Raw genomic sequence first — 16,620 nt, 5'->3', positions numbered from 1 at the left:
TAGGTGTGAGCAAAGATTAAGCAAATTGGCCCTGATGTTACAAGTCCCAAAATAGCCCTCCAATGCTACTGAGAGGCTTTGACCAGTGCTCGGAGGAATAACGGACGCACACTTTCTGTTGTTTAGCCGCTATAATTAAGGTGAAATGTGAGATATACAGTAAGTCTTGTTCATTGCATTTCTCTTGACATGTTTGTTTACAAGTCAGTTATTTTTTGTAAGTATCTACAGGGTGTAATTTGTCTGATTACTTGTTGTTTCAGGTTGTGTATTGTAACTCTTTCTAAGTCTGTCTACATTTAGTTGGACTTGTTTACAGTAACAATGTGGGTTATTGTTTTATCATTAATGATGTAGAATCTGTTATAAAACATTGTTCTTCAGACAGACTATTTTCCCCATTATGGTAGATTATTACATACGTTATGCAACAGCTAGAACAGGTTAAACAACAGAGGCTCTGTGCTCTTACATAAGGTGTTATCTCTTAATGTAGTCTACAAATGATGCTCTCTTCTACTGTGCTGTATTTATACCTACTAATATTATATGACTATAACGTCAACAACACCCATATTATCTTTTATTGCATTAATATAAATCTGCAAGATATTCATATGTAAAAACACTGGGAAAGTCTGTATGCTTAAGAAAAAAGCTTAAGAATGTTACTGTACATTGAATCATTTAATTTACAATTTACCGTACAATGTATACACGTAATTTACACTGACCATACACAGTATGTCGGCGTTACTTCAGTAAAAATGTAATGTTGTGCATGCATGTTTCTAGTTCCAGTTTATTTCCTAAATGACACAGTAAACGTATTCTGCTTACAGTGTTGATTCGAGTGCTCATGTGTTCTCCATTTTGAGATGATGATGGACAAATCTAACACAAATTTCTCATCACTGTTTAACTGGATCTTTCGTGGTGATTGTAAAAAAAAGAGTTTAGTGCTGTATTTGGGTAGGGCCCCTTTGTTTGATACAACATCACATCCCACACCAGTAGACAACCATTTGTTATCACAAGCTGGTGTGCATTTTATTTTGAAAAGAAGCAGTGTGAATCTAAATGTGATCATATTATTTGTTTAATGTTTGTCATTCAGGATTATGGGAGGGTGAGGATGGATCCATTTGTAAATTGATATTTTGACACTCATCATAGAGCCACTAATCTATAGGGAAACTGAAGAATAGGCAATCCCTTTTGCCTCAGGGCTCCTTTAATTAAATTATTTTTCTTCTTTAAGAAAAGCAAAGAGGTTGTAGGAGTTCCTTTGTTGCATTGTTTATTAGCAATGTTACTTTTTAGATTTAATTTAGTGTAATAAGTGTTTAGAGTGCTGCATTTTAAGGAAAAGCAGAAAGTGCACCCCTTTACACATGTTGGCTTCATCAAATCAGAGAGAAACTGGACTGACTTTAAGTCCAACATGGTTGTATGGTCTTTGTACAGGGCTCGGGAGGGAAAGGTAGACAACATTTCTACATTATTATCAGAGCTACGATCTTACCTATTAATCTGTTTGACACTCAAAAGATAAAGTGGAGCGTCACATTTAATGCACAACTTACATAATTTGAACAGTAACAAATGATCAGCTTTCTGTCTCTCTTTCTGCTTTCTTTCCAGCCACCTCCACACAATATGAGCAGGGTTCAAAATTAACATTTTTGTCTACCAGACAAATGGTTACTGAATTTTTGAGTTTTACTAATTACTATTTTTTTTGGCTGGTAAGTGAAGCAAATCTACCAGCCACTTGCATATTATACCAGCATTTGGCTGGTATATGGTGCTAATTTTGAACCCTGAATATGAGCAACACACCCGTCCAGGAGGAGGCCCAGGAGCCGCCTGCTCAGGAATTGTCCTCCGGCAGTGGGCAGACGTTACCCTCCCGACCCTTACAGCCAACCTCTGAGCCCTCATCTTCTAAAAGAGTATGTTTCTACAAAAGTGGTGACTATAAATTCAGTGGGCATCGCATGGTCATTAATGCCCGCACCTTCAAGACATTTGATGCTCTACTAGACGCTCTGTCCAAAAAAGTGCCACTGCCATTTGGAGTGAGGACCATCACCACACCTCGCGGGACCCACCTGGTTAAGGCTTTAGATGGCTTGCATGATGGGGGATCTTATGTTTGTTCTGATCAGAAAAGGGTGAAGCCATTTAACCTAGATGAAGTGAACCGGCGGCAGGTACCGTGGAATGCTACCAGACCCTTCAGCGCAGGGCGACGGAAACGTCAAGGACTCCAGTTTGGCAGAAGGAATGAAGTCGCCACCAACAGACCAGCAAAGGTCACTGATAGGGTGGCAGTACGGACACCAAAGAGGCTTGTGGTCATTAGGAATAGGGATCCCACTGTTAAACACACAATTGTGTTGCAGAGAAGAACAGCACCAACATTTGATGCTTTACTGGATTACCTTTCCCAAATTCTGCAGTTCCCAGTGCTGAAAATCTTCTCTACAGATGGCAGAAGAGTAAGTAATTAGCAAATAAAAAAAATGGAGAATGATTGTGGATCAATGCTGATTTACGGCACCTCCTGAAAATATTTTAAGCAGCTTGAGGGGCAGAGGGAATCAATGTGCTGCACACAGCTCTGCAGTGAATACGATTTTCACCATTTTAAATAGTAAAAAAATAAAATAAATCGATGTTTGACAAAACACTGTTCAGCGAGGAGTCTTTACCTCTCTCATCCACTTTGTTAAATAGGGAGGAGGATGAGAGAGAAAGGAATAATAGTATATTAGACCTCAACCCCTACTTTTGAAAATATGAACAAAGTTTTTGCCAGCTGAAATCCAAACACAACTGTTCTACTATGATTTTGCTCTGCTAGCTGCCCACTAGCTACTATAGTGATTTCTTTGATTGGATATATTTATGTTACCGCCCCCCTAGTTCAAGGTGAGTCTTAAACAGTATTCCTACAATTTACAAGAAGAGAAACAAAGTGAATTTTGATACAAAGAAATACTCCAAAATTACTTTCCAATTAGCACCATGCAGTGTGAATCCATGGTACCTCTGCTGTAACAGTTGTCCTTAAATATACTTTTTATAGAAGGATCTTAAGGCTATTTTAAGCAAATGTATGTCTGGATTACACAAATAGGATAGTTGTATATATAGTCCATAAGGCTGAAGAAAGCTGTGGACAGACAGACACAAATAAACGCACACAAAAACACATTGAGTTTATCAGTTCTTGACAAAACAGTCTCAACTTCCAATTACTCGCTTGTCCCAGAGTCTAAAGAAGCATCAAGATTTGGAGGTCGTCAAGAAGTACTTGATGGAACAATGAATTTTTATAGTTGTGGAATGTCTGACTGAGCTTTTATTGAAGCAGGCTTTGAAACAGTGGGTGATACTCTATTCATGTACACAAACTGCCGAAGTAACTAAAACAAACAACTGTTATGGGCTTACTTTTCACTGTAACTTGTATTTTAGGAATTAGGAATCAAGGCTTTTACCCTGTTACTTTACACATTATAAGTCTTCCAAGAAGTGCTAAGAGGTCCTATCAAGTTCTCTACCCCCTAGTGATAGGCTAATCCCTCTTTCCACGTGTCCTTTAACAGGAGCAGGCTTCCTGCTAAAGGCACGAGAGCAGGCTTCCTGTTAATGCAAACCTTTAAATGTATCTTATTCCTCTAGAACTGCCTTATCATCTGCGATCCCTGGTCTGTTTTAGGACAACTTGTGGCCCAAAGAAATGTCAAGCATTTTTTTTTACGCAACTTGAAAGTCTTTTTTTCAGTTTACATGTATCTAGGAGTCCAATATAGTGAGTGATTGTATGTGACCAATTTAAAGTGTCTAGTGTGTAATGAAAAGTGTTTCTGCTCCTCTTTCAGCTCGATAGTCTTGCAGGACTTATCCTGTGCTCTGGAGTTGTTGTGGCAGCGGGCAACGAGCCATTCAGATTAGGAAACTACAGTTTTCAAGGAGCGGGCCAAATGGGACAAGTAATGTACATGGATACGGTGGAACCATCTATGTTGCAGCCCAGAACTCGTGAGTGTTAACTAGTTCATACTGTAAATCGACCTTTGACAGTCCTAATACAAAATGCCTATGTGCTCATCTTATTATTTAGGATAGCATAGCCAGTAATTGAAAATGCAAAGAACACAAAGAAAGGATGAAAACTTGCACTTTCAACCTTTCTAGTGGTATCTAACTGTTAATTATCTAACTGACATTTATGGTTTTATCTGTCCTAACCAACACAATATGAATACTCCATGAAGCTTTTATAATGTCCTTCTTTTTGTCTCTCCCCCTCTCTTTCACAAACACCTGTATTTTCATAAAACACCTCAAATCAAAGAGAACAACAAATCTTTGTCGAGTGGAAGAGGCTCAAGGAATTTTTCCTTATCATCAGAGAGATATATTGTCAACCAGATAAAGAACTCTCGAAATGGAAGCCCAAACGGCCACCTGCTTCACCACAACGGATCATTTGAAACGGAGGTCAACCATCGTCACAAATCAATGGAGACACGTGGAACCAGGAAGGTAGATAATGAGCATCATGCTGGCATTGTACCTCAGGACGATGACATCGAAAAGTCTTTCCGTGTGAATCAAGATGGCAGCATGACAGTGGAGATGAAAGTTCGTCTGACCATTAAAGAGGAAGAGATGCTCCACTGGACTACCACACTCAGCCGCTCCAGCCTTAGCAAGGGGACAGTTTGTGCTTCGATATCTGAGTCGGGCAACAGCTCACTTGACTTAAACAACGCCGTTGCCATAGATTCCTCTAGCTTCAGTGAAGATGAAAATGGAGCTGGAAAGGGTGTCGGCTTTAACGACGAGCGAGCATATGAGGGCTCCACTTCCACGGCCTTGGGAAAAGCAAAAACTGGTTTCAAATGCACTCCTACGCCAGGTCCTCGGCAAGTTACGAAGAAGACGTCTGTTGAGCGTGTGAAGACAGTGAGAGAGTCAGGGGTTCAGAAGAGCACACTGGGACATTATTCCTACATGGAGAGGACGCCTGATGGTGAGACAACTGAAGGATACTGCGTTGTCAAACACAGCAGCAGCAGCAGCAGCAACAGCAAAAGGCCAATCCCAAAACCTCGCAAAACAGCGTCTGTAGGGGCGAGCAACAAAGGCTCCCACTCCTCTATCAGTTCGTCAGGAGTAGCTGAGGTCCTTCAGATACAGAATAACGGGATGGAGGTTACAGAGACCATGATGCATATTTATGGGAGTCAAGGCTGCTACAACAACTATTTTGCAAATGATAAACATAACGTAGATGGTGAACCTTCGCAATGTGCCACTCCAGCGACAGAAAATAAACCATCCATTGACTCAGGGCAGCGTTCACCCAGCAATGACTGTGATGTAGATTTTAGCTGGCAGCCACCCACAACTGACTCACTACAAAGACAGAAAGAGGAGATGTTATCATTGTCATCAGAGCCAACCCAAACACATGAGATCACTACAACAAACTCCCAAATACAGGAGAAGGTAAGAAAAGACAAAACTAAACGTGAGACAAAGAAAAAGATGATTAAACCTGCTTGGAATCAGAAGAGTTCAACTTCAACAAGCAGCTCAGGTAAAAAACAAAAGGAAAGCATTGTAAGCCCCTCAAATAATAGCAAACATTCATCTCCAGACAAGCTCAGCAGCAATGCCAGTGTGGAAAAAAAGGCTTTAAGTTCATCAGAAAGTGCTAGAAGTGGTCAAAAGAGTAGAGGAGCAGAAAAGCCTCAAATTAAGAAAGTGAGTACAGATGAAAAGATGCCCAGGAAAGAGGAAGTAAGAAAAATAACTACACCTAAGAGACAAAACGTGAGTAAAGCAGCTGCTAAATATAATGGCCATAATGTAAATACTCCAACTGGAAGGCCTCAAATGAAGAAGAACATGTCAGACATTTTACAACCCAAAAAATCACTTGATCCTGACAAAAAGACAATTAGCAAGCCCAAAGTCATGACTGGAAACAGAATACCATCACCTAAACAGTCTTTACAGTTGAGTGAGAGTTTTTCGATGCCCTCTCTCAATCCTTCACCCTCTGAAATCCACCAATATGTTGAGAATTGGTTGGAGAAAGTCAGCCCAGACCCAGTGCCATACATTGAGGAGGCCATCACAGCTGAATCAGAGCCTCGGACAAAAATTGTGTTTCAGATAGGCGGTGATTCTGATTCAGATGAAAACAGTGAATGCCAGACTCATCAGGATGAGTATTATCCATCGCCCGGCGAGGCTGTCAAGGCATCAGCGTCCTGTCTATCAGTACCTCATTGTCATGAAACTACAGCTCTGCTGCACAATGAACGATATGTGAGAGGTTTATGTGTTTCAATGCCGAGTGTCAGAGACGACCCTGTGCACCAGGAAAACAGACTGAAGCCACACAAATCTGCAGAGGCCATCGTTCCAGCTGACAATGAAGCACCTTCATCTAAATCCAACATTTTGGATTCAAGAGCAAAGATAAAACCTGTCCTACGGGAACTTTATTCATCTATTCACTGCATCAGAAGTGCATCTGAAACCAACACAACATCCAACCTTGAGAAGTCCAATAGCCTTCCTGATTTGTCAACACAAGTGGCGTCAGTGTTGGGCTCGTCATGTAAAGCCTTTGTGTCATTGTTATCAGTGATGACTCTGCGAGATAACCTAACAGGATTTGCGCCGGGAGACTGCACCCAATCAAGAAGCCCCTCAGAGGCCATGCTGATGTTGGAATCCCTGCAAAAGATTTCTGCCATCAAGGATGAGGAAGAGCTGAGGGCAAGTTTGACGGATATACAGAGCAGAGCATCTTCTCAGTTCAGAGAACGCTGGAAGGATTTCCAGATTCTGAGGGAAAGGCTTGACAGTGAACCGCTGTCTTCCAAAGTTTCAGAAACAGAATTTGCCCTGGATCTTTTTTCCGAAGGGGGTGATGCATTTGAGGATCTTGACGAGCTGATGGATGAGCTGAATATGCCGCAAGACCTCAGAGCAGAGATTTCTTCAACAATCCAACAAGCTAAAAGTTTTTACCCTGTAGAGGACAGCACTTTTGTAGAAACTGAAAGAAACCAATCGGACTCAGAAGAAGATGTGGAAACATTTGTTGAAGAATGCAGCGATGAAACAAAACAATCATCTGAGCCTGACACTACCTGCATGGCTGAGGACACTACTCAAACAAAACAGGATGATGATAATGGAGAGATAGATAACTTAAAGAAAATGCAATCTGTGTATACTGAACAGGCCAAGATGACGACCGAGTCAGAGCAAGAACCTGATAAAGAATCAGAAATATCCCAGACAGAAAGAGATGAGCCCTTAACAGAGAAAGAAAATGACAAGGAAGAAGGGGAACACATAGAGGATAGGGAGGTGGTGAATGACAGAGAGGATGGACATACAAAAGAGATAGTTTATGATGATGATGATGATGATGATGATGATGATGATGATGGTTGTGGTGAAGAGACTGAAAAGGCAGAAAAGGAAGATGCAGAAGAGGGGGCAGTGACAGAAGTGGATGTCAAGGGAGAGGAGGAATCAGAAAAGGAAAAGGGAAGTGTAGAGGAGGAAGAGGGATCTCTTCAGGAAGTAGATGGAGGGGCAGAGGGACAGATGACAGTGGATGAAGAGGAAGAGGGGCAGAAATTAGAAGAAGCAGAGGAGGGATTAATGAATGAAGAAGTTCAACAAGCAAGAGAGGATGATAGTGTTGAAGAGACAGATAAGAGAGAGGGTGTTGAGGAGACAGAGGAGGGGGAGTATGAGGTTGATGAAGAAGAAAGGGAGGAGGAATGTAGAACTGAGGTGAGGCAAGGTGAAGAGATTGAAGAAGAGGCAAATGAGGTTGTTGGGGAGACAGATGAAAGAGAAGAAGTAGGAAATATTGAAGAAGTTGAGGAGGAGGAGAAAGAGGAAGAAGAAGCAGATGAGGTTATTGGGGAGACAGATGAAGGAGAAGAAGTAGGGAATACTGAAGAAGCGGAAGAGGGGAAGGAACAAGAAGCAGATGCTTGTATTGAAGAAGTTGAGGAGGGGGAAGAGGAAGAGGAAGAAGAAGAAGCAGATGAGGTTATTGGAGAGACAGATGAAGAAGAGGAAGTAGGAGATATTGAACAAGCGGAGGAGGATGAGGAGGAGGAGGAGGAGGAAGAGGAGGAGGAGGAGGAGGAACAGGAACAAGAAACAGGTGCGTTTACTGAAGATGTTGAGGAGGAAGCAGAGAAAGGTATTGAGGTGGAAAACAAAGAAGAGGAAACGAAGGAGGTTATTGAGGAGAAAGGTGAGGAAGATGAAGAAAATGTTGTTGAGGAAAGAGATGAGGAAGAGGACAAAACCGAGGTGGTTAGTGAGGAAGACAATGAGAAGGAAGATGAGGAGGAAGAAGAGAGCGAACAAGAGGTGGGGGAGGATGGTGAGGACGTTGAGGTTATACAAATAAAAGAAAGGGGGACTACAGATGAGGAAGAGGAAGAAGATGACATTGATAAGAATATAGAAGAGGAAGAAAGGTATGACGAGGGTGAGGAGAACAGGAAAGAGCTAGAGAAAACAGTAAATAGTCTTGAGGAAGAATCAGAAGAAGAGAAAGAAGTTGTAGAGGAGGTTGAAGAAAATATGAAAACAGGGCAAATGCTAGATGAAGAGGAGAGGGAAGATGATGAAGAACACAAAAGTAATGAGTCAAATGATGGGTTAGACAAGGATGAAGAGCAAGAATCAAAGGATGAGGTACAGGAAGAAAATGGTACTGATGATGCAGACAGTATTACTAGTAGTACAGATGGTAAAAACCTACTAGAGGAGGCCTCGTATTTGCAGCAGCAGAGTAGCTGGGATGAAGCAAATGGAGACGCAAAGGTAGCAGAACACAACACTGAATCATCAACCAAATATTCCTCTGAGGGTCAGTGTGAGGATGATAAAGGTAATGGAACAGACACTGTTAATGAACTTGAAACAGATGAGGGAGGGGAGCCTCCCGAGGAAGGTAGCAGCAGTCTACAACATCCAGAGGAAATATCACAGGAATTACTTGACTTTGTTAACTCTGCCCTACAGTCCTCTTCACTTATATTCACGTACGACACTCAGGGGAAAATCAGGATAGAGCCAGATAACGCTCGAGTTACACAAACAAAACTAACTGTTATTCTAAAAAGTAGACAGGATGTTTTGTACGGCTTAAAGTGTCTCCCGAGCCCGAGCACTTCAGATTTGTCTGATTACAGGCCAGAAACGTCGGAGAGCGGTGGATATAAAACTCAGGGGTCTGTAGATATTGTTACTGAGAGTGGAGAAGAGGGTTCTCCATTCTGCAGATGTAAGACTGATATCCCTAACAGGAGAACACATGCGGAGCGAGCTAACTCCAAACTGTCTGTTGCGAGTAATACAGAAGTTTTGCAAAATGCCCCATTCAAAAGTGAAGGGAGGATCTCTTCTGACTCAGGCGCCAAAGCCTCAAAGGAGGATCTGTCTTATTTCAGTGCTGCGAGCTCACAAAAGGCAGATGCCGAACCTGCCACAGAGTCCACACGGTGCATTTCTTTCACCCCAGAAAAAGACTCAGATGATGGGGTTTTGATCGACCAAGGTAGATGGCTGCTCAAGGAGAATCACCTCATCAGAAAATCACCTCCAGTCTCCCTGGGAATGTACAGTCATTTAGATAGCACATCTATAGATACAGATCAGGAGAACACTAGCAAGGATTCCCCATCGCATTGGAAATCCCAGCACAACCCTCTTGAAGCCATATCCTCATCAGAGCTTGAGGAGATGGCGAAGCCTCTAACACCAAAGTGCACCTACTATAACATGCCACATGGAAGCGATTCTGACCCCTTTCTGGATGATTCCAGTGTCAAAAGTGGGAAAAAAAATGCAAGCAGTGTCAAAGGGAGGGGTTTCAGGGTGTCACCTACGATTGATACGTCCAAAACCTGGGCAAGTAAAAATTGGTAGTCTGTCTTCATTTGCATCAGTTGAGTTTAGAATGACTGACAGTAAAGTGCATCCTGAGGGGGAGTCCTCAGCTGTGGCAAAGGCAAGACGGACATCTAGTGGAGGAGGACGTGTACTGCAATCACAAGACTCCCTTGACACGCTACCTGTGAGATGTGGCCAATACTGCCCCATACTATAAAAGCAGGACATTTATTTCATAGAAATATTCACAGACACTGGTCCTGCGTGTGCTGTCAGTCTTGGCTATGGTTATTTTGTTGTAATGCAGCTAGAAATGTTTTGTGTTTCCTCAAATAATCATGAACAAAAACTTTTATTACAGCCCCACCAGACCTACAGACATGTGTGGTGATTGAAGAGAGTTGTGCCTCTTATTTATGTTTGAATAAAATCAAAACTATACGTTTACACACATTAACTGCAATGCTGTGTTTTTGGTGGTGGCTGAGATGCATCACAGAGATAATTAAGTAAGTAGCCTAAGTAATTACAAAATCAAAAAGAGAATATAACATTATCAGCAGATGAACAACTTTTTAAAACTTCTTTTACTGATTCAATTCTCCTGACTGTAAATCACTGTATATATTATTACAAGTAGCTAAGTCATTAGTTTCTTATTTAATATAGTGCAATACATCAGAGCAATTACTGTATCTGCCAAGGAAAGCAGATTTGATATCTTGTTATATTTTTTATTGCTTGTTTGGATTCTTCTAGAACTCTGAATCTATGCAATGCATGTTCAGTGATTACTGTGGATTCTCCCAGGGTTTTAACAAAGGACTACTGTATGCCAATTGAGAACTGTTTATTCTGTGACAAGAAAATTCCTAAATTCATAAGGCAGCTTCTAACAAAGCTTGTTTTTAGCTGTAATCATTTTAATTCAATATTCAATAAACCATGTTTCATTTTTTTAGATTGCGTTCATACTGTAATTGTAAAAGCCTACTTAAACTGTTAGAAAACAGCTTCTCTCTAACTCAACTCCCCAGGTTTGTAACAGGCTTTCTGTTATAAAACACAGTTGCGTTTATTTGGGTCACTCTTTGTTCGGGTCAATTTGTCTAAAAGATGATTGAGCAGCAATGTTTGAAAAACCCAGGTCGTTTAAAAACAATTACACAACTACTTTTGCTCTGAAGGTATTTCGAGAATCATAAAAAAAAAAACTTCCCCGAGTTGCAACTTCCCGAATCAAAACAAAGATGGCGGCCCACCGGCTACCTGGATAGTAAACAGAGTGAGTCACAACTTGGAAACATATATATTTGTAATTCAGCGGGCGGAATATCTTGTCATCTAGATGGTTAGAAGAGTACTTGAGGATTCTGGAAATATCATTGAAACGGCGGTACGTGTTGTTACACTACCTTCTGGGGTTTTCCAAACATCGGCAGTTAGCTTAAGTTAGCTAATTATCTGTTAGAGAAATTGATGCTGTGACCCGGGATGTATGCTAATACACGGGAGTGGGGGTCAGAGCTTAAAGAGAGTGAATATTGGACTAAACGTTACATTACATTCATCAGGTGGACACATTTGGACTTGACTCCGAATTATTGCCATTGTTGCTCTGTATTTACTGGATATGTACCTGCTAACTAGTTCGCCATATTAACTTAAAAGGTATGCGTGTTTACATGTTCTCTTAATACATCCATGGTTTACAACCATAGATATGTTCACAACCTGTTTCCGCTGCCCCCAAGTGGCCAAACTGACATTAAGCTGTTAACTTTATGACATCATCTGTACTGTAGATGTCATTTTAAGTAAGATTTTCTTTAGTCCGAGAGGAATTTCTCAAATGGGGAAAATGTTGTGCAAAAAATCAAATGCTGACAAGAATAACTGAGTGTTATGTGTAAGCAAATGTCTCATTTTCTGACTGTTTTTACTCTTATCATAGAGTTAGTTAAAAACCCAGAGACTCAGTGAGAACTTCATTATGACATTGCAGGAGAGAGATTTGAATCACAAACTTTCTTGTTTGTGATTGAAGCCCGGTTATAAGTGTATAGCTACCGCAGATGATTGCCTTAACATACAATTTGTAAGTGTAATGCATTTTTTCCTTTCATACAAAAAATCACATCAGTAATCTCCTGTCTCATTAGCCAGGTCCTACCAGACTCTCGTACATTTCATTCGTACAGAGAGTCTGGCCACTCTCCATAGGCCTATGTCAAGCAACAATTGAAGACCGGAATAACGTTTCTGAGTGGGGATACAGCTCTTCCAGTTAGCTTTTTACAATGGCTGGACCAAGTCTCTCCGCAACCTGCCTGAAGTCACCTACGACGATGTGGTTCGGATTGTAAATGAACACTCTCAAGTAGAAATGTCAAAACTGAGGAAGGCATACAAGTTCTTCTGGGAGAAATTCATTTTCAATTACAGAGGTAAGTGTTTGAATTCCACTGACACGCTGTCGCTAGCTAGCTTGAATGTCAAAGTCAAGTGTATTTATATAGCACATGAATGTGTCAGATACGTGTAATACATGTGTCAGATGAAACATCCTTTTTAATTAATCGAAAAAAATATTATTTACAATCATTGGTAGGAATACATATTTAGTTTCTCAGTGGCTCTGAAACTTTGCCTGACGAGCCCCAAGATGTTGGGTAGCATAGCTAGGTAGCAGCTAGGCACTGCCTACTGTACATGTAAATGTCGCCAGCATGTCACATAAGCTCCAGGCTACTGATAGAACCATAGTTGAGAATTATTATTAAATATGGCTGGGTGGCTGTCATAGGCTACCAATGCCCAGACGTTTTGCTGTATGGTGTGATAATCTTTCCCTCTCTTACTGTCAGATTTAGTTAATATGGAAGTGGCAGTTAGGGCGAACTGCTACTGTTCTATGAGGAAAAACGAGGATCCTCAAACCCTGCTGGTTACAGTGCTAGGATGCCCAGGCCTGAGTCTGAAATCATGCTCTATCCATGCACAACAACATGCTTAACTCGCTTTTCGTAGTATTTTTTGCATCAATGGGACTGTTACACTTAGGCCTACCTTTCTGACCATGTTAACCAGATTTACATGTTGGGACTCAGACAATAGGCCCACCTCAAATTCGTAATATGTAGCGCCTAATGAATAGAGCATTGTTTAAGATGTGCACAGGTTCAGGTGCGTTCAGTGTGTGTGTTTTTATTATTATTGTTTCTTGTTGCTGCGCCCTCTCTCTCTCTCTCTCTCTCTCTCTCTCTCTCTCCAGATCTGATGTTGCAGATTGTAATGTTCTGTTTTATATCTGCTGTTGCAGATTCTCTGTTCTCATATTTTGTTCCTTAATCCACTGATGTTTATGTGGTAAATGTTAACTGTGTTGTCAGAGATGATTTACCTTGTGTAAAGTAGTTTAAATGTAGATGCGTTTTACTCTGTAGCTTGAACATTCAAGCTATCCCTGAAGTATGTTCTCCATGTCTAGATTGTGCTGTGTGCAGTTACACCGGTGCAGTTAAATGGATGCTCCTGCTCATGTGCTGCTGGAGAGGCGTTATGCAATCATGTGGTTGCACTCCTATTTCAGACGCATCACTACAGCTTCACAGGGGAGAAAAGTGTGCCAGTGCACCAGTGAGCTCAAGTCCTATCACCGACCAATGACACTGTTTTTGTGTGTATCCCTCAGGTCTAGCCAAACATCCTGTATGGTCTACTCAGTAATAGTTTTTGAAGTTCTAGTATTTAGACATGTGACTAACACTGACTTAAGTATATATAGATGTATACTTGCAATATGACTTATGTGCAGAAATATTGATATTCTCTTTTTTTTTTTTTTTGCTCCAGGGGATTCGCCCTGAACCCAGGCACCAACTTGTGGTGAGAAAACCCAAGGCACCTAGGCACCAGTAGTGTCAAATCAACACTGTATTGAGCCTACGCAGGTAAGTGCTGTATATTTATCATTTTATTCATTAGGACATACAAATATGGTCTACAAGTTCAAAAGAAGAGACACTGACACGTGTAAAACATTTAATGATTAATGGTTCCTGTTACTTGTCTTCGTAGGACCCCTTCCTGACCCTGCGGTGCTGTCTGTTGGAGATGAACTGCGAGACCTTCGGCCTCAACCTGGAATATGCAAGATCGTATGTGACCTGGCCAACCTAACTTTAGTGGACTCTAAGTTTTGGGCCAGTCCCTCAAGGTTCCGTTCTGTTTTATCAGTACCCCCCCAGGAAAAATCCAAAGAAATCATTAAGCACCCAGAAGCCCCCTCATTCCCACAACTCCCCTTGTTAGGCTATACATTTAAACGACACCTACAGTTTGTTTCAAGTTACCTCCAGGTTTATCACTTGCAGAGTTTAGAAGTCACCTCTGAATTGGCTAGTTTAGTTGAAGAGCATACAAGTGGGCAGTCAGAGAATCCTATGTGGAAGGAAGTCCGGAAGCCCCGTTTAACTTCCAGTAGATTTGGTGAAGTGTTTACTCTGAGAGGGGAGTCCTCTGCTCAGGCTCTCGCAGTGAGGATCATGAAGGGGGTACGGCAAACACTTGCCATGAAAAGGGGTATCGACCTCGAGCCAGAAGTGTTAAATCAATACAGTGACCTGTGTAATGTCAATGTCTTCCCTTCTGGATTCGTTGTTCACCCTAATGCGTCTTACCTCGGGGCTAGCCCTGAGGCAAGGGTGTATGATCCCACTGCAAAAACAAAACACCTTTGTGTGTGAGTCGCGTTAGGTCACGGCAGTTTCCTGCGGCGTGGCTATGACAACCAGCCACGCTTGCCTCAGGCATGAGGCAGTACTAAATCTGCAATGGAAAATGGAAGGGGCACCGTGGCCGAGTAGAGTAGAGTAGACCTGGTACTCGCAGTGGGTAAGCTCCAAAAACGTGACCTGACAGTGGAAAGAATTTGGCATAATGAATCCTTAATTACTGCAATGAAAGATAAACTTGATCTGTTTTATTTCAACACATACAGAACATGAACACATACCTCCTGAATGCCAAGTAAATATAGTCAACAATGATGGTAGGATCTCTCTGTTTCTCACACACACACACACACACACACACACACACACACACACACACACGACACAACGCAACAGCAGTACAGAAAGAGTTTGTCAACAAGTTGCAGTCTCCTGGTCTGGGTTTCTCCAGTGCCATGACATCAGTTGTCCTCTGGGCTCTACTCCAGTAGATTAACCTGGAAGCGGAGGGGGCGATGGATTCCCAAAACGACCAAAACACTTTCTCAGATGGAAAGCGGGTATAGAATCAGAATTCATCGTCCGTCGCACAGTACCTGTTGATGTTAAGTGTACAGGACAGGTCCCTTAGTTGGCTTTCTAGATCTCTCACTTTAGCTTCCAGTAGCCTGATGGTTTCGACAGCATCAGCATCCACTACATCCACAACACCCGCGTGGGCATAGTTGTGGTCTGAGGCAGGTTCGTGATTACCGGCGGCAGACTGTTCGTCCTCTTCCGCCGCAGACTCAGCACCAGCCTGAACGCCCTCCGCTACTCCTAGGCGTGTGTTAACACGGTCAAAAACTGACCGGCGACGGGGCTAATCATCCCCCGTTATTCCAGGGAAACCGGGTTGGTGTAGTATTGGCTTTAAGTCTCTTCCGACCACTTTCGGAGACGTAGATGCTCCCCTTATCGAAATGCAAACTGCAAACGAAAGTGCTGCCCCAGAGAATATTAAAAGAAGGACCCTCATCACTCCTTATTAATCTTACCCAAGACTTGAGGAGTGTTTCGTCCTTCGGGAAAGCGTGGAAGCTGAGGTATGGCTGTCTACGTCCTGATGTAGAGCAACCCGGTACGATACAAAATCAAACGTTTCCCAAACCCTGTGGGGAGGAGAGCCACAACATTATGGCCACCAACAAAACTCAGCAAAGATTGTTCTTGCTCGGGCTTTAACTTCTGGATATTGGGCAGCGTTGCCACAACGGACCGAATGGCTTCGCTCGCATTTTTCTCCGCCGCCATTACGGAACTCACCGCAAACCCAGACTAAGTACTGAAGGAAAATGAAAATTGAGCAGAAGTACGTAGGAGGGCGGAGCCAGGCTACTGTCTCATTACATTTGGGGGTGAGATACAAACTGGTGAAAATAATCCTATTCATGATTATTGCCTTAAAGTATCTAGCCTGTGGTGACAGTCGACTTTCATGAGGTTATTATTAACCAGTTCCTCCAGGATTTCGCGATGTCCCGATCGCGCCAATTCACGCGAATTTGGTGCGACTCGCAATTTTGACCAATCACCGCAACTTTTCAGCACATTTGACCAATAACCTGAAGTTTCCCACGACTTCAACCAATCACAGCAGTCCCACGTGCACTCTGAGAGCCAATGATCAGGCGGGAGTGAGAACGGGTTGATCATTTTCTTGTTTTTGATATGAAGACGAGACGTGTGTGTGACTCATTTACCAACAACACGTACAGCGAAAGACCGTGCAAAACATTTCAGACCGTCCTGCCAACCTGTATACATTTAAACATCAATGTAGACTGTAACAATTTAAAAGTCGCTGAAGTTGCTGCTGTTTCAATCCTGGCTGTCGGCTCTCTGCAGCGGGTGGGGCTACTGCTCCGTACCC

At 42.2% G+C, this 16,620-nt stretch overlaps 1 protein-coding gene and 1 long non-coding RNA gene across 4 annotated transcripts; both read left to right on the top strand.

Moving 5' to 3' along the window:
• The first annotated feature begins 1,650 nt into the window (after nt 1–1,650).
• On the top strand, nt 1,651–10,863 carry LOC144527166 (uncharacterized). Its single transcript, XM_078265078.1, is given in 4 exon segments — nt 1,651–2,504; nt 3,894–4,053; nt 4,370–10,002; nt 10,004–10,863. Coding segments are annotated over 4 exon segments (6,654 nt in total). The 5' UTR covers nt 1,651–1,829; the 3' UTR covers nt 10,190–10,863.
• A 339-nt stretch (nt 10,864–11,202) lies between these two features.
• LOC144527177 (uncharacterized) lies at nt 11,203–15,023 on the top strand. 3 transcript variants are annotated; one of them, XR_013502796.1, is made up of 4 exons: nt 11,203–11,257; nt 12,135–12,419; nt 13,828–13,925; nt 14,053–15,023. It is a non-coding gene; the product is annotated as an uncharacterized LOC144527177 (long non-coding RNA). The 3 variants fall into 3 exon arrangements; XR_013502797.1 differs by having other exon boundaries at nt 11,215–11,257; nt 12,139–12,419; XR_013502795.1 differs by having other exon boundaries at nt 11,230–11,368; nt 12,139–12,419.
• Nucleotides 15,024–16,620: the final 1,597 nt, after the last annotated feature.

This window comes from Sander vitreus, chromosome 12 (genome assembly GCF_031162955.1).
Source record: "Sander vitreus isolate 19-12246 chromosome 12, sanVit1, whole genome shotgun sequence".
Taxonomy (NCBI): Eukaryota; Metazoa; Chordata; class Actinopteri; order Perciformes; family Percidae; genus Sander; species Sander vitreus.
The sequence above is the reverse complement of the archived record's forward strand: the minus strand, read 5'-3'. Positions and strand labels throughout refer to the sequence as shown.